The 22,034-nt window shown below is 46.8% G+C and overlaps 1 protein-coding gene across 8 annotated transcripts in view; it reads right to left on the bottom strand.

Annotated features, from left to right (window-relative positions):
- LOC144608396 (dynamin-1) overlaps positions 1-22,034 on the bottom strand; it is a 170,992-nt gene that overhangs the window by 98,145 nt on the left and 50,813 nt on the right. For 6 of the 8 annotated variants that reach the window (XM_078426115.1, XM_078426117.1, XM_078426112.1 and 3 more), the window contains exons 4-10: positions 21,334-21,537; positions 20,365-20,463; positions 18,672-18,832; positions 16,955-17,097; positions 14,482-14,617; positions 10,957-11,024; positions 6,655-6,793 (exon numbers count right to left, since the gene is read on the bottom strand). In XM_078426115.1, the coding sequence (XP_078282241.1) occupies positions 6,655-6,793; positions 10,957-11,024; positions 14,482-14,617; positions 16,955-17,097; positions 18,672-18,832; positions 20,365-20,463; positions 21,334-21,537 (950 nt within the window). Of the gene's footprint in view, positions 1-731; positions 871-6,654; positions 6,794-10,956; positions 11,025-14,481; positions 14,618-16,954; positions 17,098-18,671; positions 18,833-20,364; positions 20,464-21,333; positions 21,538-22,034 lie in introns of all 8 variants that reach the window. The other 2 variants (XM_078426113.1, XM_078426119.1) reach the window with 1 other exon arrangement.

Here is a 22,034-nt window from a genome sequence, read left to right as displayed (position 1 = left end):
AATAGAAATTGGGCATGAGAAGTGAGGCCTTCAGAAACTTGGTGAAATGTCAATAACTTTCCATAAGTCAAGGGCATTAGAAATCAGTGGACAGCATAGGGGCTCAGCTGGTAGAGCAGCTGCCTCACAGCGCCAGGCACCCGGGTTCAATCCTGACCTAGGGTGCTGTCTGTGTGGAGCTTGCACGTTCTTCCTGTGACCGCATGGGGTTCCTCCGGGTGCTCAGGTTTCCTCCCACATCACAAGGATTGGCCTCTGTATATTGGCCCCAGTGTGTCGGGAGTGAATACAAAAGTGGAATAACATAGAACTCGTGCGACAAAAAGGCCTGTTTCCATGCTGTATCGCCAAACTAATCCTCCCAAAAGTACACAGGTCCACACTATCACTGTCTTAACAGTCCCTGTTAGTTCCAATAAATTGGTACATAAATGTGACCTAACATCAGATGAAACAGTGGTAATGAACTGGGGAAACAGCACACTTCATGAAGAGTGAATGTCTGGAAATTAAATCTCATGTAGCATCCACTCAACTACAGGTTACACCCCTATCCCAAAGACAATCCAGGTTCTAATGTTCTACTGAGCAGCAAACTGAACTTGGAAGCTCGTGCTGTACAATTGTCTTAGTCAGCATTGCCTTACATTGAAAAAGGCACTGGTTTAATTTTTGAGTTCAATAAATTATGTAGCAAAGGCAGGGTTCAAAGAAAGGGTGTGACCTTTTACCTTTTCAGTACACTTTCTGATGGTGCCAGTGAGTTCGCTCACCACCATATTTACGCACTTCAAACTTGGTTCCTTCAGCTTTTGGATCTGCTTTTTCACTATAGCCTCAAATGCAAGGTCAGGGGTGAAGAGCCCAGTTCTGCATTGCATCATGGGAGGAAGATGACGACAAGGGTGGGGGTGGGAGGGGAGGAGAGGAGATGGGGAGTAGCAGGGTGAGGGGGTGAAAACATGGGAAGGACATAAAGCAAAAGGAAGAGTAAGACCTTGGTTACCTTTAAGGCTTTCAAACTGGGGGGTTGAGGATGGGGTGGTGTGGGGGAATGGAGAGGGGGGGGTTGTTGGAGGAGAGAGAGCGCAGGTTCCAGCTGACAAACAAGTATTTTTATATTCACAAAATGCTGGAGTAACTCAGCAGGTCAAGCGGCATCTCGGGAGAGAAGGAATGGGTGACGTTTCGGGTCGAGACCCTTCTTCAGTATTTTTTTATACTGAGTATTGAACAGATGAAATAATTGGGATCCCCAAATGGTCAGTGGAGAGCAAGCAGTTCCAGGTGCTCAGTTAGAAGCCAGGGAAAGGCTTGTCGGCTCCACCAAGGCTTGTCATGCCAAACGAAGCAAGGCATCTTTCTCAAAGCTGGGTGAACTAGTTTGCTTTGGATTTTGAAAAGTGAGCAAAAATCAGTTTGAGAACCAGTTAGTGGATTTTGCTGCAAAGAAAAATGGCATGGTCCCAGGTTTGTGATCAAATCCCCACCCAGTGACAACTTCAAAAACCTGTCCCACCCTGCTCATTCCTTCCTCTCCCCGCTCCCGTCCAGCAGAAGATACTGATGATTGAAAGCACTCACCACCAGACTCAGGAACAGCTTCTTCCCCTCTGTTATCAAGCTTCTATAAGCTAGCATGATGCCCAATTCACTTCTACCCCACTGTAAACACTGGACTGTGTCTCTGGAACAGGTGCGCTCCAGTCCTGTACTCGTATCTTTCACTTTGCTCGATCTATTGTACTTAAATTTGACTTGATTGTATTTCTGCATGATATATCGGATTTGTTCGGATAGCATGCAGAACATTGCTTTTCACTGTAAATGTGACAATAATAAACCTAAATTGATTAGATTAGTTCTGAGCCCTCGATAGTGAGTAATTCCTAGTCAGCTCCACAGATGGGTCAATGGTTGGTGAAGCTGTTCCCAGTGTCCATAGTCTTCTTAGCTTGCTCTCTTTCTTCTAACATTACAAAGGCAGCTTTCTCTTGATGAGGTAAACAGTGATTCTCCCACCCCCAGTGTAATATTGGCAGGTCGGCAAGATTACGCTAACTTCCTCATAAACCTGAATCAATAGCACCTAAATGTCAAATTCTGTCAAATCTCCATTTTGGAATTCGTATCCGACACCTCACTCTAAGTTGACTCCTGGAATGAAGGTGCTGTCCTAGATTGAGCAGGTTAGGCCTACACTCATTAGAGTTTAGAAAATTGACAAGATGGACGTAGAGAGGATGTCTCACCTCTTGGGGCTATCTAGAACCAGGAGGGCTGGTGTCAGACTAAAGGGATCGGCTATTTAAAGAGATGAAGAATAGCTTTTCTCTCAGGAGCTAGTGACTTTTTGCAATTCTCGACCCCAGACTGCAGTAAAGACAGAGTTAGTTAATATATCCATTTGGTCTATGGGAGAGTAAAGGATTAGAGGGGTTAACCCCCCCCCCCCCCCTCCCCCCACAAACACAAAGTGCTGGAGTAACTCAGCAGGTCAGGCAGCATCTGTGGAGGACATGGATAGGCAGCATTTCACGTCAGGACCCTTCTTCAAACCAATTGTAGTGGGGGACAAAGCCCGGCAAGTGATAGGTGGATACAGGTGAGGGGGGGGGGGTTGATTGGAAGATGTATGGACAAAGCACAAGAATGAAATGAACACAAAAGGCTGTGAGATAAGGGGAGAAGAAGCACGAAATGTGAAGCCAGAGGATGGGATATTGGTGGAAGAGGGAGCGAGAAAGGAAAAGGAGGTGGGTTTGTGGGAGACATTGGTGTGCATCATGGTGGGTGCAGGGGAGAGAGGTGAAAAAGGGGGAAGGGGGTTTAAGTTAAGGGGGGAAAAGTGGAGAATTCAATGTTCATACTGTTGGGTTGTAAGCTACCCGGCACAATATGAGGTGTTGATTATAGGAGTCACACAGAAGTGGAGCTGAGACCAAAATCAGATCAACTAGAATGTTACTGATCGGTGTAGCAGAAGATATAGGCAACTCTGGCTCCTATTTCTTCTATTTACCAATCGTCTCAAAACCCATCTTAGACCAGGCTTTTGCTCATCTAACCCAAACTTCAGCTTTCGCCCAGTCCTGCATCAGATCTTGTTCAGCTTTGTGGGATGGTAAACCATGTCAAAGGTGCTGTGTAAATATATATGTTGCTGAATATTCTCCAGCAAGTGAAGCAGTCTCTTTGTATCTACAACAAGCAGAGTGCTGGAGGAACTCAGCGGGTCAGGCAGCCTCGGTGGAGGGTTTGGACAAGTTTCGGGTAGGGACCTTTCTACTGAAGATGCCGCGCTGAGTTCCTCCAGCACTTTGCGTTTTGCTCAAGATTCCAGCATCTGCAGTTCTTTATGTCTCCAGTATCTACAATTACATTGGATCTTATTCATATTCGTTTTTCGTCAGGACTCCTAAATCACACAAGTCGCCACCTCTCAACTTTCCCCTTTCTCAAACGTCAAGGCTGATATTGTAGAAGACAGAAAGTTAATCTCTGCAAAACATCCACAATTATTGCAGACCATGGAAGGATAGATGCTGACAGACTTTTCCCCGGCTGGAGAGATGTATGGAAGACTGAAATTGATGTGACACAGTGGTACAGCTAATAGAGTTGCTGCCTCACAGCGCCAGAGACCTGGGTTCAATCCTGACCTCAGGCGCAGTTTGTGTGGAGTTTCCCTGTGCCTACATGGGTTTCCTCCCACATCCCTTCTTTAGTCAGAGGGTGGTGAATCTGTGGAATTCTTTGCCACACAGAAAGCTGTGGAGGCAGTCAGTGGATGAAGGCAGAAATCGCTAGATTCTAGATTAGTACGGGTGTCAGAGGTTACTGAGAGAAGGCAGGAGAATGGGCTTAGGAGGGAGAGATAGATCAGCCATGATTGAATGCGGAGTAGACTTGATGGGCCGAATGGCCTAATTCTGCTCCTATCACTCATGATCTTATGATCCCAAAGATAAGCAAATTGATAGGTTAATTGACCACCATATATTGTTCCAGTATTGCACCATAAAAGGTTCAGTGGTGGAATCTGGAGGTAAATGACGAGAAGAAAAAATTGAATTAGTGTAATGTGAATGGATCGTTGATGGTCACCACAGACTTACTGAGCTAAAGGGCCTGTTTCCATGCTGTAAAAACTCCAAACCTCAGTGGTGTGAGGTTGCATAATCTCAACGAACAGTGAAATAACTAAGGGGTTGTGGTCAATCCTTGTTCTTTTGGTTATGAAACCCAAAGCTTCCAAAATACTGCATTTCCCATTCAACCTGAAAAACCTTGTCTTCTACCCTACTCTGAGATCCAGCCCTCCCCAAGGAACACGGGAGCTTCACCAAGTAAAGACGCCACACGTGTCTCCTTATTCACTCGGGGTCAAAGATGTCCTTGTGTTCGAGGAAACAACTCGTATGAGGTTCTCCTGGAATTACTCGAAGTGTTCAAAGGAAGGGAGATGCACCATTAGTGCGGCTCAGAATGACAGAAGGGACAAGGGGAAGCACAAAATAGATTGATACGGAAAAAAAAGAAACACAGCAACGATGAGGAAGAGGCTTTAAAAATAAAAATGGCAAGGCAGATGTGCTGGGGTAGGGATGGGGCGAAAGCAGATTGAATATTAACTCTCAAAAGGCTATGGGAACGAAGGAACTTTTGGTGTTGGGGGGATGAGAAGGCCTTTGGGGTGGGGCAAAGCGCAAAGTGCTGGAGGAACTCAGCGGGTCTGGCAGCATCTGTTGTAGGAATGGACAGAAGACGTTTCGGGTCAGCTGATTGGCGTCGGACAGGGGGGATGAAGCTGATAAAGAGAGATGGGGGATGGACAAAGCCTGGCAAGTGATAGGTGGATATAGGTGAGGAGCGTGGTGTTCGATTTCTTTCGGTTGCACTTAAAACAATGAAGAAGGTGATTATCAACTTTTCCCGGTGTCAGACTCCGAACAGAGGATTGAGACAGGCAGAGGTGAACGATCTTCATTTATCAGTTCTCCCATCCCTTAGTTCTTATACTCAGCCTTATATCAGCCTTGTGCTCCATTAAAGTTTCACCCATAAATTAACAATGCCAAGTCAGTCCTCTTCAAAAAAGGGAATCTTTGTGTCTTTGGTTCTCCAAAGCAGTAAAAAATAATCTGATCTCAAAACAGAGACATGGAGGTGAGGTGAGGGCAAGATGGCGGCAGGGAGTGAGGGGGGAGAAGAGTGGGAGAAAGTAGGGGCTTGTTGAAAACAGGGGTCTGGTCCCACTGGGCACACCGCAGCATGATTCCAGTTGGAGGACGGTGAGAATCGCTGAGCGTCTGACTGGGCGAATAAAAACCAGCCTTGCAAACCTTGCTGGAGTTCTCCAATAGTACGGGTTGTAGCTGACTATTAAATACTTGTTTGTCTGATGCCCGCGCTCATCTCCCCTTGCGAATACCAGGAGACCACCACACTTACAGGGGCAGTGACGAGCCATCTCAAGTCCAACGCTCGCATCAGCTGAGAACCAAGATCAATCGAGGGATTCTGGCTCAGTAGCTTAAAGTCTATCCCATCAGCGAGCCTGGTTTTGAGCCGGAATTCTGAAATAATTCAAGAGCCTATAGCCTTCTCTCTCCCTCCCAGTCTTTGTCTCCCTCTTGATTTCAGTGCCTCATGATGGGCAAGGCATTCACTCCAAAGATTTTAGTCACGATCAGAACTCAAGCCATGCTTCCACGGCCGAGCCTGTTCCCCCGTCCAGGGTTAGGACCTTCCAGAGTTGGTCGTTTCTAATTTGCGGCCTGATTTAGGCTTCTACTGTCCCCACTTTTGTTGCCCTGCCTTGCTGCGGTCACATCATGAAAGGCACACCACATCATTCCCAGCTGATACAGGGAGGGGCATAAACAGCTGGGTACAGGTGCTTGGGTTTAGTGGCTGTAACATGGCGAGCTGGCAATATTCGGGAAAATAATTGAGAACAATTGACAATCCTGTGAAGTAAATGAAGGTTTCTTAACATGTGTGTTGATAACTTGGATTTGCACTTCTCAACTTGTAGTCCCTCTTCCAGTTTGCCCCTTCCACCCTGCCCAGGAACTCTACATCCCTTCCATCAAGTCCTAGATTCCCTTGGTCCCACCACTGATGGGTGTCCTATCATCTACCTCAGCCAGTCCCTCCCTGAACCCATCCTTACGACCCCCACCCCCTTGTAAACCAAACCCGTCCAAATTCCCTCTGTTGGCTCGGTGTCAATGTTTGTGCATCCACACTTCCCGCAAGTAATTTGGAAAGTTTTCTTGGGTCACAGATGCTGTGAAATTATTAATGAAGAAGAAAGCAGTTTAAGGGACAAGTTAGGAAAGCATTGAACTCATACAACCGCATCCCATGGTTGTTTCCAGCTCCATTTTAAAGCAGTCAGTGTTAACGTTTATCCTTTTGTGTTAAAATGCCTGTTTGAAGGTTATTATTCCACCTGAAAAGGGGATGTGAATATTAACCGAGGTGTCTGTGCTGTAAATGAACATGCTGCCATAATAGTATCTTGTGCTTGCAGCCAGGTTACCGTTGCTTCTAAGCCCAAACACCCAATGGCCACCCCAAAGGCAACTCTCTGATGATCCAAGAACAGGCAGCAAGTTTTCAGGACTCCGTCACGCAGCAAATTACCTTCTTGGTACACTGCCTAACCGTACTGATTAACTCATTGATAACCATGTCCACACATTTGAGGCAGGGCTCTTTGATCTTCAAGATCTGCTTTTTCACAATCGTTTCAAATGCCATGTCGGGCGTGAAAAGCCCAGTTCTATCAAAGTGAGGAGAGAATGGCAAAGTATTGAACATCAAACATGCTTAACGCTAACCGAAATAAAAATACAGCGTTCGAAAATAAAGAGACTGATCTGGACAACAATTCTCTAGACCTGTCAGCCCCCGTGGGTCTCCATCTCTCTCTAGCTTGCTGGCATATTGAGTTGAGGATGTACCAATGTCAGGAATCTAAAAACTTTCAGAGCACATACCTTTGATAATGATTGTTAAACAAGGCAATAGCCTTAACCTCAGCACAAACTCAACCAGATTTTGAGATTCCTTGACAAAGAATTATACCTCAGAATGATTTATTTTAAGTAAATTGAGCACTTCCTTCTGTTAGCTATCATAGCTCACATATCTTTTGTAAATTATTCTTGGGTATCTAAGCACAACCTCTCGGGATTGGCATGAGCTGATCCTATACTCAATTCAGCCAGTAAGGCAACTGAGCCTTCAGTCTTCTGTCTATTCTCTCCAAGGATGGAGCCGAACCTGCCGAATTCCCCAGGCACGCTGCTCACGCTGGCACGGATTGAAATAGATGAAAGACCAGCCTGCTAACCTCTCAGTGAAACGCTGTCTCCAACAAGTTACAATAAACGATTTCTTTATGAAACGGAATCTTCTCAGATTGAATATTCTTGCTGCAGGTAAGTTTTCTTCTTGGCAGTTGTAGCTTCCAGTCTGAATACTCGATACATCCAATTAAAATTACTATAGCGAGAGGTGTGTGTGTGTTGGTCGTGCTACTTTAAGCACCAGAGTTTCATGTAGCTGCCTCAGCTTCTTCCCCAATGTTATCAAACTTCTGAATGGTCCTTCCGTAAGCTAGGGTACAGTCGTGATTCTCCAACCTTACCTCAATGCGGACATTGGAACTGTAACACTGCAATGCTGAGATCTACACGTATATTCGGCACTTTGTCATGTTCCTCTTTGCTCTACCTGTTGTGCCTGTATGTTTGGCTTGTATTTATGTATTGTGTTATCTGCCTTGATTGGACAGCATACAAACAAGAGCTTTTCACTGTACCTCAGTACACATGACAATAATAAACCTAAACCCAAATAGAAATCAAGTTGATGGAACCCATCGTTCAACATTGGGCAGAGACACAATAATGAAGCATTTGTAATATTAAGACCATTCAAATTGTAATGTTGGCATTGAAATCCAATTAGAGGAGAGAGTTAGTTAAAAAATTAAACAAACCATCTAAGATAAATTAGCTTCCTTTGATTTCTCTTGAAGACATTCCCTTTAAAAGTAGCATCTGTCCAAATTTTGTGAAAAAATGCAAGATATTATTTTCCAGTTTTGTACTAAACTAACAGCTAACAGTGACAAAAATATCCTCAGTAACTCCCCTATTCCTGCAGAAATATATCTTGTTTTGGAATCCCTGACTGCAGATTCTCAGAGCAAGGTGAGATCACTTCAGCCTGATCTGCCGAGCATTTTAATTCAGGTTTCCATCATCTGCGATCTCTGGCCTCGGCTGGATCACTCCGCTTTGGTTTCTGTCTTGGGGATAAAGCTCTGCCAACTGATCGATCTACCCCTTGTGAAAGTCCTTCTCCCCCACTGTACTTGACAATGGAGAGCTGTTCCACCTGGCGCAGATTTACGGTAAAAATCAACAAAAGGAACGGAATTATTTTAATTTGGGCATATTTCCAAGCCTTGGCGTGGTGTTCTAATCCTGAGCTTGGAATGAAGGCTCCAGGACTGGTTTCCAATATTCATGATGGGAAACTCACACTTGTGAAAAATGTTCATGAGAGCAAAAAATAACAATGCAATGAGAGACTTTGTGTAGAAAAGTCTTCTGCTCACAGGCAAGTCACAAGCAAACTCCAGGGTGCAGAATGTTTTGCCTGCCCTGACTGCAACGAGGTAAAGCAAAGAGAAAATTATTCTGTCAACTCTAACCAAGGTCGGGCCATTGAGCTAATGTTCAGGGAAAGTCACATCGTGGTGGTGGGAGCAAAGTCAATAGATGAGAGGGCAGTCAATAGAGAGGTGGGAGGTAAGTGTATGGGAGGAGAGAAAGATGGAGAGGGGTAGGGAATGAAAGACAGAACGAGGCAAAGAGATGGGTGGGAGAGAGAGAATAGAGGGTTAATAGAGAGAGGGGGAGAGAGAATAGAGGGTTAATAGAGAGAGGGGAGAGAATAGAGGGTTAATAGAGAGAGGGGAGAGAGAATGGAGAGGGAGGGAGAGAGGGAGAGAGGGAGAGAGGGAGAGAGGGAGAGAGGGATGGAGGGGGGGAGGGGGGGAGGGAGAGAGAGGGGGAGGGAGAGAGAGGGGGAGAGGAGGGGAGAGGGAGAGGGAGAGGGAGAGAGAGAGAGAGAGAGAGAGAGAGAGAGAGAGAGAGAGAGAGAGAGAGAGAGAGAGAGAGAGAGAGAGAGAGAGAGAGAGAGAGAGAGAGAGAGAGAGAGAGAGAGAGAGAGAGAGAGAGAGAGAGAGAGAGAGAGAGAATGCAGAAATCAAGTGGAGAATCAGGGCATGAGGTGAGAGACAGAGACAGTGAGGCAGAGGAGTGGGAAAGACCAAGCAACAGTGAGAGAGAGAGGAAGGTAGCAGAAAGAGGGAAGCAGACATAAAAGGAAGCAGAGTGGCACTAGTGTGAATGGATGATCGATGGTCAGCATGGACTCAGTGGGCTGAAGGGCCTGTTTCCATGCTGTATCTTTCAATCAAAATAGTGTTGAAGGGCAAGGTCTCCAAGGCAGCAATTTCCCACAAAGACGCCCAGTCCTAAACGGGGGATCGGGGAGGAGTTCATTACTTCAGAATGGCATGCTGGATCCCACCTCGGTGAATAGAAGCTGCTGCTTGGATTTGAGCAGTTTACAACAGGAGGTGTTTTTAAAAGGATGGACCGCAGCGATGGTTCAGAAGTCACACTACCAAGGAAGTCACGAGAGCTTCTGGGGGCTGCAGGCACAAAGTTATTTCTTCAGCTTTTTTTAATTCAGATTTTTTTTTTTAAGTGACTTTTATTTTGAAGAAGACTATTTATGGAGCAGAATTCGGCCTCCAGCTGTGGGCGGTTGTGGTGCTGAAGCTGATGAGGCAGAATTGCTGATCAGCTCTGAAATGGCTGCCTGCAGGGACATTTGCAATGCAGTGCATCATCTCAAATGGAACGGGGGTGCAAAGGAGCTGGGTACCCATCAGTGGGGGCACCCCCACAACACACTCTCCCCTGCTTTACTCAAAAATATAATGCACTAAACTAGAATTGCTTTGGCAGTATCTCAAAAGGACGTCATTATTCTGTCACGCCTCCATCTTGCACCTCAAAAGGTCTCCCCCGTCAATTGTAGCTTCACATCATTGCCACTAGATGGAGCATCAAGCTCTAGCTGCCGCAGTTGCACAGAGAGAGGCCACTCGGTCCATCTAGTCTATCCCAGTGCTTACATCTTAATCTGAGTTTACATTGCCGAATACACGTCCATCAGGAGAAAAAAAATTGATCTTTCAGGTAAGTCTAAAATACGAGGAAAAGCACCTTATATTGCACTTGGACAGCTTAATATGCAAAGGAGTGAACACCAAATTCTCCTCTTTTAAGCAATATCCCCCCATCCCCTCTCTCTTCCCTGTCCATTCCCATCCCTGTGCAAACCCATTTTTTTTCAATATCCCTCCCCAGTTGCCCTGCTCCTTTCCCCTCCTTAGTGCATAGTTCAATTCGGGGTCTTTGTGATGTCCTCACATGGTGTTACTCCAAGTCTAGTCATCTCATAAGGCTGACGAACAATTCTCCAATAAATGGGTACTGGAAAAATAAGTGAAATTGGAGAGGAATCAGCAGAAGATTTCCCCCGTCATTCTCAGCTACAGCAGTGGCATACAAAGAGGAGGGTGAATCAATCACAATGAGACATAGTCAAGAAGAGTCCACAGTACTGGTACCAAACCAGGAGTTTCAACAAAAGACCTGGACCCTTTTAATCCTCAGTCAACTAACCTAGTCAATTTAATGCTAGACTAAGAAGAGATCCAAGATCAATATCCCTTTCCCCCTAGGTCGGGGGATCAACACCTTGGCTAAGAGAAAGGAAAGAGTGATACAAATAAATAATCGGACCTGGTTAAAAGTTAATAGATTACAGTCTCAAGGTATTGAAGATACATGCCTGATTCCATGGATGTTCTTGATGGCGTAACTAATCTCCCGTCGTAGCTCCTTCTCATCAAATTCCATCTGTCACAAAGAATAACACAGATACGTTTAACAGACCAGCCCATACAGCGGACAATATCCCATCTCCAACCAGGGCTGCAATCTTAAGGGCCTGTCCCACTTTAGGCGATTTTAAGGCGACTGCCGGCGACTAGGCTGACAGTTCACCGGGTGTCGCGGGCATGATCGTGAGGAGTCTTCCAAGAATCGTAGTGGATCTCAGCGCGTCGCTGAGAAATCATCCGGAGTGAAATTTCTCAGCGACAGCTGGCTTGTCGCCAGGTATCGTTGCTTATTGCGGGCGCTGTCGCCTGCTGTCTGTCCCCAGGTTTGCTAGGTTCCCTTAGATGCATTTAGAAGCACATAATATTAATATAAGTAAAGTCATTTCAAGATACCATAGAATGCTTGTGTTTAACCAATTTATTAACCGTCAGGACATTTGACAGGTAGATTGGAGGCGCCAGGTTGACGGTCAGGTAAGCGTGGGAATTTTCGCGATGCTTATGGCCATCGGCGATCACATGTAAAGTAGGCTCCCAACCCAGATATGCAACACAGAAACCAGATATGCATCTCCCATACATTTTTAAGAATGCCCACACTTTTCACAAAAATCCATTTAACCATTTTAAAAATTACATTTCTTAATAATAATAATAATAATATATTCCTTTATTCGTCCCACATCGGGGAAGTTTACAGTGTTACAGCAGCAAAGTGGATAGCAAGAGAGCAAGAGATCATTCATTATAAATAAATAAATAAATAAAAGATACATAAATTGTCATCAGTTTTCTGTGTGTTCTTAGCTGTTATTGTTGATTCGTCTGTTGGGAGCAGTGCTGGTTGTGCAGTCTCACAGCAGCGGGAAGGAAGGACCTCCTATATCTCTCCACGCACTTGGGGTGAAGGAGTCTGTCACTGAAGGAGCTACTCAGCGCAGTGACAGTGTCCTGCATGGGGTGGGAGTCATTGTCCAGCAGCGATGTTAACTTTGCCATCATCCTCTCTCCCACCACCTGCACTGAGTCGAGGGGGCAACCCAGGACAGAGCTGGCCTTCCTGACCAGCTTGTCGAGTCTCTTCCCTTCCGCTGCTGAGATGCTGCTGCTCCAGCAGACTACTCCATAGAAAATGGCCGATGCAACCACCGTGTTGTAGAAGGTCCTTAGGAGTGCCCCCTGGACTCCAAAGGACCTGAGTCTCCTTAGCAGATAAAGTCTGCTCTGGCCCTTTCTGTATCGCACATCGGTGTTTGCAGCTAATACTCCTATTAGTAAACTGGAAGTCAATCCAGTTTATGACTTGTTATCGTGAAGCTTGGTGTTCAAGTAACCCGGGCAAGATGTTATATTTCAAACTCTCAAGTACTTACCGACTTGTCAGTGATTTCAGCGATAATTAGGACGCCGGAGAAGCATTCACAACGTGGGAATTTCGCGATGTTTCCGAAGACGCTGTAATCTCGACCTGACTCGGCATTGTCGTGGTCATTGTCATCGGGTAAAAGAAAATTTCAGCGATCTGCTACGACTTTGACAGTCGCCGGCAGTCGCCTAAAAAATCACCTAAGTGGGACGGGCCCTTTACCCTTTGGCATTGAACCAGGTGACAGTCTGGGAGAGAGCAGCTCAAATACCAAGGAGAATCCCTAGGAATTTTACTCATTCACCAACACCCACCTCCCCAGCAAACCGTTCCCAGACATGGATAGCAGCTCCTTCCTTCCGAGCCCTTGGGGAGTGGGAGAAAAAGGGGGAGTGATGCTTTTGTTAAAGCATTGTGTTTATTGAAGGGGCAATAGTAGAGCTACCAGAGACTGTGACACCACTAAATCAAGCTTAAATAGTGTCATTGAACCAAAAATATAATCATGGGTTAAAAGTACCAAATGAGTAGAATTCAGTTTTGGTCACCCTGCTACAGAAAAGATGCCATTAAGCTAGAAAGAGTGCGGAGACAGTTCACAAGTATGGTGCCTGAGCTGCAGGGATGAGTTGAAAAGGCTATGCCTTTTCTGTCTGAAGAAGGGTCCCAACCTGAATTGTCACCGAGCCATTCCCTTCTCAGATGTCGTCTGATCCACTGAGTATTACTTAGTATGGCTGTGTGGTAACTCAAATTTCACTGTACCTTAATTGGTACCTGTGACAATAAATTGAACCTTGAATCTTGAGATCCTCTAGCACTTTGTATTTTGCCTAAGATTTCAGCCTCTACAGTTCCTTGTGTCTCCCAGGACTTTATTTCTAGGAGGATGAGGGGTGATTGTATCAAGTGCATAAAATCATGAGGGGAATAAAATAAAGTGAATGCAGAGTCTTTTTCCCCAGGATGGGAGAATTAAGAACCAGAAGGCATCGTTTTAAGGAGAGAGGGGAAAGAAAAAATAGGAACCCAATGGGCAATTTTTTCCACGCAGACACAAAGTGCTGGGGTAACTCAGCGGGTCAGGCAGCATCTCTGGAGAACATGGATAGGTGACGTTTCGGGTCGAGACCCTTCTTCGGTCTCCAGTCTGAAGGCCCTCCTCCAGCTTGACCCAAAACGTCAGGCTGAAGAAGGGTCTCGACCCGAAATGTCACCTATCCAGAGATGCGGCCTGACCTGCTGAGTTACTCCAGCACTTGGTGTATTAACGAGCACCTGCAGTTCCTCGGTTCTAGCTTAGATGGAGCATCATAGTCGCATTGGGCTGTTTCTGTGCTGTTTGACTTTATGACCAGATAGCCGATTGGTTATGCGGTCCGTAATGAGCTGGAGAAACCCGATATAGATGTTTGCTCCCAGTCTCCAAAGGACGGTGATGATCGGAAAGCAGCCAGAGAGATGGTAGTTAATAATGCAGGTACAACAAGATCCATAATGAACTCAAATATAGTTGAGTTCAACCAGACCTTGACACGCATGGATCCATGGTCGATGGTCTTCAGAGGTGAGAGTGCTGGATGATTTATGATGAGCGGAAACACATTGATTTCTATGCTTCTGTCACTGGTGAGAATGTAGTTCGCGGGTAAAGAATTATAAGAACATTTCCACCAATTACTTGGTCATACAGCATGGAAAAGGGCCCTTCTGCCCATCTTGTCCTTGCCGACCAAGGTGCCCCATTTAAGCTAGTCCCACTTGCCTGTTGTTGATCCATATCCCTCCAAACCTGTCCCACCCATGCACCCATCCAAGGACCAGTATTCTCTTTACATTACAGCACAGAGGTGGCTGTGGAGTTGTATAACCAGGACACACTGAACCCAAACTAACTTTATCTGATGTCTCAGAGTCGTAGAATAATACAGCACGGAAACAAACCCTTCGGCCCGACTCATCCATGCTGACCAGGCGGGTCACCGGTGGAGGGACTGGACAGATGACATCGTGGGTCGAGACCCTTCTTTAGATGGGTCCATTCCCTCCACAGATGAGCCGCCAACTTTCTCCAGCACATTGTGATTTGCCTGATGTCTTTTGTTACCTTGACAAGCTCAAAGGGGAACCTCTCGTGGAAGATTCGGTTTATTCTCGCTCCGCCCGACAGCTCGTAGGTGTCAATCTGATCGCCCGACCCTTCGATGCGTTTCTCAAAATCCACAGCAAACTGCTGAACCATCCTGTCAAAGAACAAGAAGCTTTATGCAATGCAGTAGAACAGGAAGCCATTATCTGTCTTTAGATCCCGGCTCTGCTACAATTACAGCCTTCGAAACGTTTGGCCAATTGAATGATTGAAAGACATAGCATAGAAACAACCCCTTTGGCCCACCGAGTCCACCTTGACCATCGATCACCCATTCGCACTAGTTCTACGTTATCCCATTTTTGCATCCACTCCCTGCACTATCGGGTCAATTTACAGAGGCCAATTGACCTACAACCCCGCACGTCTTTGGATCGTGGGAAGATACCAAAGCACCCTGACGAAGCCCGCGAGGCCACAGGGGGGACATGTAAAGTCCACATCGACAACGCCCAAGGTCAGAACTGAACTCTGGTCTCTGGCGCTGTGAGGCAGCAACTCTATCAGCTGCACCACCCTGCCACCCAGAATGACAAAGGGAGAACGCATGCATCGATCCCGCTAACTCTTGCTCGTTGTGTGAGTGCTCCATCACTTGAGCCAATTCATCAGCACTTTCTGAAGATTCATTGATTACACCGACGAAGGTGATGGGCTCTACAGCCTTGTGAGAGGCCGAGATGCAAGAGGAGATGCTTGTCCATTTCCCTCAGAAGAAGCCCAGTTCTAATCCTTTAAGATCACTCGCCCTTGTTCTTGATTAACACCATAGGAGGAAATACCTTCATCTCAATCACCTTTTTGAATCTGCTAACAAATGAAATGCCTCGATCAGACCGCCCTTCAGTCTCTGACCTTTACAAGAGTTGATGGATGGCAATTGTGGGCAAAGCTGCCCCTTTAAAGCAGGAATCTAGCCTTTCCAGACCAATAATTGTGCAGAAGCCCTTGCCATGTTGGAAATGTCAAAGACTAGAGGCCACAGCGTTAAGGTCGGAGGGGGGGATTTTAAAGTAGTCACGAAGGGCTATTTTCTTCCATATACACAATGAGTGGTGGGTGCCTAGTACACGCTGCCAGAGGTGGGTGGTGGAGCCAGATACAACAGGGGCATTTAAAAGGCTTTTAGATGGGCACATGGGGGTGCAGGGAATGAAGGGATATGGATAATGTGCATACTGGAGGGATTAGTTTAGTTTAATGAAGGGATATGGATAATGTGCATACTGGAGGGATTTACATACTGGAGGGATACTGGATTTACTGGATACTGGATTTACATACTGGAGGGATTTACATACTGGAGGGATTTACATACTGGAGGGATTTACATACTGGAGGGATAGTTTAGTTTAATGAAGGGATATGGATAATGTGCATACTGGAGGGATTAGTTTAGTTTGGCATCATGATCAGCATGGACATTGTGGGCTGAAGGGCCTGTTGCTGTGCCGTTCTACGTTCAAAAAGCAATTTGCCCTTGGACCATGCCATCAATCCAGGAAAATATTCCTTGAAATTGACAGGGCTGTAGAGACTTCAGAAAACCATTGAGCAGAAAAAAAGGTCTATTAATGAGCTATTGACGTGTTGAGTCTTTAAGCTGCAGTGTAAATGGAAGATCTACCAAGATGTTTAAAAAGATAACTGCACATGCTGGTACAAATCGATTTATTCACAAAATGCTGGAGTAACTCAGAAGGTCAGGCAGCATCTCGGGAGAGAAGGAATGGGTGACGTTTCGGGTCGAGACCCTTCTTCAGAAGATGCTGCCTGAGATGCTGCCTGACCTGCTGAGTTACTCCAGCATTTTGTGAATAAATCTACCAAGATGTTTGATTGTTGAGAAGCTGAGACGAACCAAACGACTCTTCTGAACTGCCATGTCACAACGTGGCCGTAAACAGGTGCAGAAGAGTGTCCTGTACAGTACAAGAGGCACATGAGAAAATGCGGGGAAGGGAAAATGAAAGATTCGTTAGTGAAGTAAGTTTAAAGGTGCAGTTCGAGGAAGAGGAGAGGTGGAAAGCTCCAGAACTGAGAATCTAATGGAAAAACCCATCCTTGATCAACCTGAACGTGTGTCTGATGTACGAGATCAGAGTCAGAAGAATAGACAATAGACAATAGGTGCAGGAGGAGGCCATTCGGCCCTTCGAGCCAGCACCGCCATTCAATGTGATCATGGCTAATCATTCTCAATCAGTACCCCGTCCCTGCCTTCTCCCCATACCCCCTGACTCCGCTATCCTTAAGGGCTCTATCTAGCTCTCTCTTCAATGATCTGTTGGGTTGGATGATTCAATAGGGATTGATGGGACCATGGAAGGATTTGAACACGGGGTTGTCTCAAGACGAATAAGGATTAAGTAGAGGTTACTTGATGCAGCGAGTGAATGCTCGATGCTGGCATTGTGAGCATGGTACCTACTGCAGCAAAGCTTTGGTTTTCCTGGAAGGATCATCAGGCCGGAAGTTCTTGTACTCATCCACCTCCTTCTCAATGGACAGCAGCTGGCTCTGCAGCTTGTTGCGAAGGGCAGGCAGCGTGTCCCGGATGTGGTTTGTCAATTGCTGTGGATGGCAGAGTGATAAAGAGAAGTAATGGGAGTAACCACGTAGAGAATATTTCGTAGAGTGATAGAGTCGTAGAATGGTAGAGTCGTAGAGACCTAGAGTCCTAGCGACCTGGAGACGTAGAGACCTCGAGACCTAGAGACCTCGAGACCTGGAGACGTAGAGACCTCGAGACCTAGAGTCGTAGAGACCTAGAGTCGTAGAGACCTAGAGTCGTAGAGATCTAGAGACCTAGAGACATAGAGAAGTAGAGACGTAGAGACATAGCGAGCTAGAGTCCTGGAGTCCTAGAGTCCTAGTATGATACAGTGTGCAAACAGGCCCTTCGGCCCAATTTGCCCAAACCGCCCAACATGTCCCAGCTACAATAGTCCCACTTGCCTGCGCTTGGTCCATATCCCTCCAAACTTGTCCTATCCATGTACTGACTAACTGTTTCGTAAATGTTGAGAAAGTCCCAGCCTCAACTACCTCCTCTGGCAGCTTGTTCCATTCACCCCCCACCCTTTGTGTGAAAAATGTACCACTCAGATTCCTATTAAATCTTTTCCCCTTCACCTTCAACCTATGTCCTATGGTCCTCGATTCCCTTACTCTGGGCAAGAGGCTCTGAGCATCTACCCGATCTATTCCTCTTATGATCTTATACACCTTTATAAGATCACCCCTCATCCTCCTGCGCTCCAAGGAATAGAGACCCAGCCTACTCAACCTCTCCCTATAGCTCAGTCCCTCTAGTCCTGACAACATCCTCGTAAATTTCCTCTGACCCCTTTCAAGCTTGACAATATCTTTCCTATAACACGGTGCCCAGAACTGAACACAATACTCTAAATGCGGTCTCACCAACATCTTATACAACTGCAACATGACCTCCCAACTTCTATGCCGCTGTGCTAAAGTCACAGGAAGCCCGGTCTGATCTGTAATTCACCAAAATGGAGGCACAAGAGTCTGTAGATGTTGAGCAAAACACAAAGAGCTGGAGGAACTCAGTGGGTCAGGCAGCATCCGTGCAGGGATCATGAATGGGGTCGAGACTCCTCTTCGGACTGCCAGAAGGGTCACAGTCCGAACCATTCCTTTCGCTCCGCAGATGCTGCCTGACCCGCTGAACAACTCCAGCACTTCTGTTTTGCCCATGTCGCTAAGTTAGCCTGTACTTTCGCCAAGCCTGGCCATCCTACCACCACAAATACTTTCAGAATTTGCACATTCAATCGGACAACGGAATTTTATTATTTCATCATTCTTTTATTTCTTTTCCTCCCAGTGTTGCCTGCACCAGGGACACTCATCCCCTGACACTCCTGTGTGAGTGAAGACTCGAGTGTTTAATTGGCCTTGCGTGCCAACAATGGAACAATGAAACTCTTACCCGCAGCAGCATAACAGGCTTGGCCCATGATGCACATTGATAGTACATTATTAATGTACTTACAAAATTCAATGAATTAATAACCCCAATGCTCGTGCACGAAGAAAGACTCTGGAGAGTTGTCAGATCTTCTGCTTTATTTGAAAGGACAGGGAGTTCTCTGCCGGCTGAGGAGAAGGCAGGTTGGTATTACCTGATTGAGAACCTTCTGGAGATACGGTGTCCCCATGCGGTCGGCCATGTGCCGATAGGCTGGGTGTGAAAGGAAGAACTTTCTCTCAGCGGCCAGAGCAGCCTGGATGTCCTTTCTGCCATCGATGTCCTTCTGGCTTCTATTCACCACCCCGATGTAACCTGGAGGACAGGAGACAGGAGTCAGGGCCACAGACACACGGTGTAGGAGAGAGGGCAGGGTGCCAGGGCCACAGACACACAATAGACAATAGGTGCAGGAGGAGGCCATTCGGCCCTTCGAGCCAGTACCACCATTCAATGTGATCATGGCTGATCATTCTCAATCAGTACCCCGTTCCTGCCTTCTCCCCATACCCCCTGACTCCACTATCCTTAAGAGCTCTATCTAGCTCTCTCTTGAATGTATTCAGAGAATTGGCCTCCACTGCCCTCTGAGGCAGAGAATTCCATAGATTCACAACTCTCTGACTAAAAAAGTTTTTCCTCATCTCTGTTCTAAATGGCCTACCCCTTATTCTTAAACTGTGGCCCCTGGTTCTGGACTCCCCCAATATTGGGAACATGTTTCCTGCCTCTAACGTGTCCAACCCCTTAATAATCTTATACGTTTCGATAAGATCCCCTCTCATCCTTCTAAATTCCAGTGTATCACGGTGCAGGAGAGAGGGCAGGGTGTCAGGGCCACAGACACACGGTGTAGGAGAGAGGGCAGGGTGTCAGGGCCACAGACACACGGTGCAGGAGAGAGCCGCCACGATTTCACTGATGGAGCGGTGGACTTACGCGAGGGAACACTGCCTTACGATTGTGTGTGGGAACCCAGGGTGAAGAGTCCCAGACAAGGAGCTGAGGTAAAGGCCTCAGAGGTAGAGTGGTCAAAGCCTTTTCCACCCCCACCTCCCAAACTCCCAGGTGGAAATAACCAGACTAGAGGATATAGCTCGAAGGTGGAAGAGGCAACGTTTAACGGAGATGTGTGGGACAAGTTTTTTTTTAAACACACACAGAGAACGGTTGGTGCCTGGAACAGGCTGCTGGGGATGGAGGCAGATACCATAGTGGCATTTAAGTGGCTTTTAGAAAGCCACATGGACAAGCAAGAAATGGAAGAATATATGGATCATGAGCAGGCCGAGGAGGTTAGTTTGGCTTGTTCAGCGTGGTATCATATTCAGCACGGGCATTGTGGGCCGAAGGGCCTGTTTGTGGTGCTGCACTGGTGTATATTCTGGGCCTCACCCCAGCCAGCTAACACCAACTCAGCCTCTTGGGTCTCCACTTCCCACAGTCCCCCCCACACCATTCACACCCTGAGCTTGACGGCTAACAATTAGAGACCAGACCGAGTTGCCCGAGTCAGAAGTTCAAGCCTCTCGTTCCAGAGAACAGAGCAAAACAAATGTGTCTGCCGTCGGGGTGCCGTAACAAGAGAGCAGCACTGATTTACATGCTGCCTGTGGACGAGATGCTCGGCCAAAGTCTCGTGTGCTATTTCCCGATGAGGTATAATATTACCCCGAAACGGGAAAGTCATCCCTGCCAGGGACTCAGGTTCGATCCTGACCTTGGGTATTGTCTGTGTGGAGTTTGCATGCTCTCCCTGTGACCGACTGCGTTTCTTCCGGTTTCTTCGCACAAAACACCAACATGGAGGAGGGGGGCAACCAGGTAATAATGGAGGGGAGATTTACCTCGTCTCAAGGGTAAGAGTTTGTTCTCCAGGATGTCTCGAGCATCTGTCCCTTCGTCCATCAGGTCCAACTTGGTGATGACTCCGATTGTACGCAAGCCTAGGAGTGGACAGACGAGATTTCAGTCAAAAAGCCACAGGTCCAGTCCCGTCACATGGAGCTGCTTAGCCAGACCCTGCACAGTGGGGCTGTGGAAAGTATCTACACCCCCTCACTGTACGCAAAACCCTTCCCTCTTAGAGATGAGTCAGGAAGTCGTGTTGCAGCTTTATAAGACCACATCTGTTAGGCCACATCTGCAGACAGTTCTGGTCACCCCATTACTGGAAGGATGCACGAGTTTTGGAAAGGGTGCAGAAGAGATTAACCTGAATGATGCCTGGATTAGGGGGTATTCATTATAAGCTGAATTTGGACAAACTTGGAGTGTTTTCTCTGGAATGCCGGAAGTTGAGGGGAGACCTAATAGAAGTATAAGAAATTATGAGAGGCACAGATAAAGTAGACAGTCAGAACATTTTCCTCGTGATGTCAAAGACTAGAGGACATAGCTTTAAGATGAGAAGGGCAAAGTTTAAAGGAGATGTGCTGTGCAAGGATTTATTTTTATATACCGGTGGGTGCCGTGAGGCAGATATGATAACGGCATTTAAGAGGCTTTTAGATCGTCATATGGATATGCAGAGAATGGATCATGTGCAGGCAGAGGAGATTAGTTTAATATGGCACCATGTTTGGAACAGACATTGTGGGCCGAAGGGCCTGTTCCTGTACTGTACTGTTCTATGTTATCCCCTGCACCATTGCATGACAGTGAGTTGGAAGGCCAGGGAAGGGCAAGAGAAATGATCAGAGAGAGTGTTGTCCCACCATGACTCAGACCTGGCATCACCTGGGGCCATGATAACCACTCTGTTGTCAGGCCAACTTCTCAATGTCAAGGGGTTAAAGCAAGATGCTGGTGCATACCTTGTGGGTCCACCTCCTTGGCAATCTTCAGGGCATCAGAGTTGGCCAGATCTGTGTTGGCAGGCGATACTGCCAGGACCAGGCAGTTTTCCTTGGTCACGAACTGCATGAGCATATCACGGATCTGGAACTCAATGTCCACAGGCTGGTCCCCCACAGCGATCTTGGTCATCCCGGGGAGGTCGATCAAGGTCAGGTTCAGCACTGAGGAGAGAGCAGAAAAAGTGTGAAAGTGCCGACCTTTACTGAGGATGCTTCCAGTGGTCTGGGAGTGTAGGACCAGAGGGCGCAGCCTCAGAATAAAAGGACGTGCTTTCAGAATGGAGCCGAGGAGAAATGTCTTTAGCCAGAGGGCAGTAAATCTGTGGAATTCATTACCACAGCTGGCAGTGAAGACCAAGTCATTCAGTAATTTTAAAGCGGAGTTTATTGCTTCTTGATTAGTAAGTGTCAAAGGTATGGGAAATTCCTCCTCATCTCCATTCTAGAGGCACGTCCTTTTATTCTGCGGCCGTGCGCTCTTGTTCACAAGCATCCAGGGCCGTTTTTACAGCATTATGGGCCCCCGGGCAAAGCAGTGTACTGGGGCCCCTACCGTTACTCTCCCCCACCCCCCTTTCCCTACCAACCCCCCCTGTCGTGCCGGCGAAAAGCACTTACCGAAAAGCACTTAGCGATGGACTTAGGGTGCTACATTGTTG

This window comes from Rhinoraja longicauda, chromosome 31 (assembly GCF_053455715.1).
Source record: "Rhinoraja longicauda isolate Sanriku21f chromosome 31, sRhiLon1.1, whole genome shotgun sequence".
Taxonomy (NCBI): Eukaryota; Metazoa; Chordata; class Chondrichthyes; order Rajiformes; family Arhynchobatidae; genus Rhinoraja; species Rhinoraja longicauda.
This window is presented reverse-complemented; position numbering and strand designations above follow the sequence as displayed.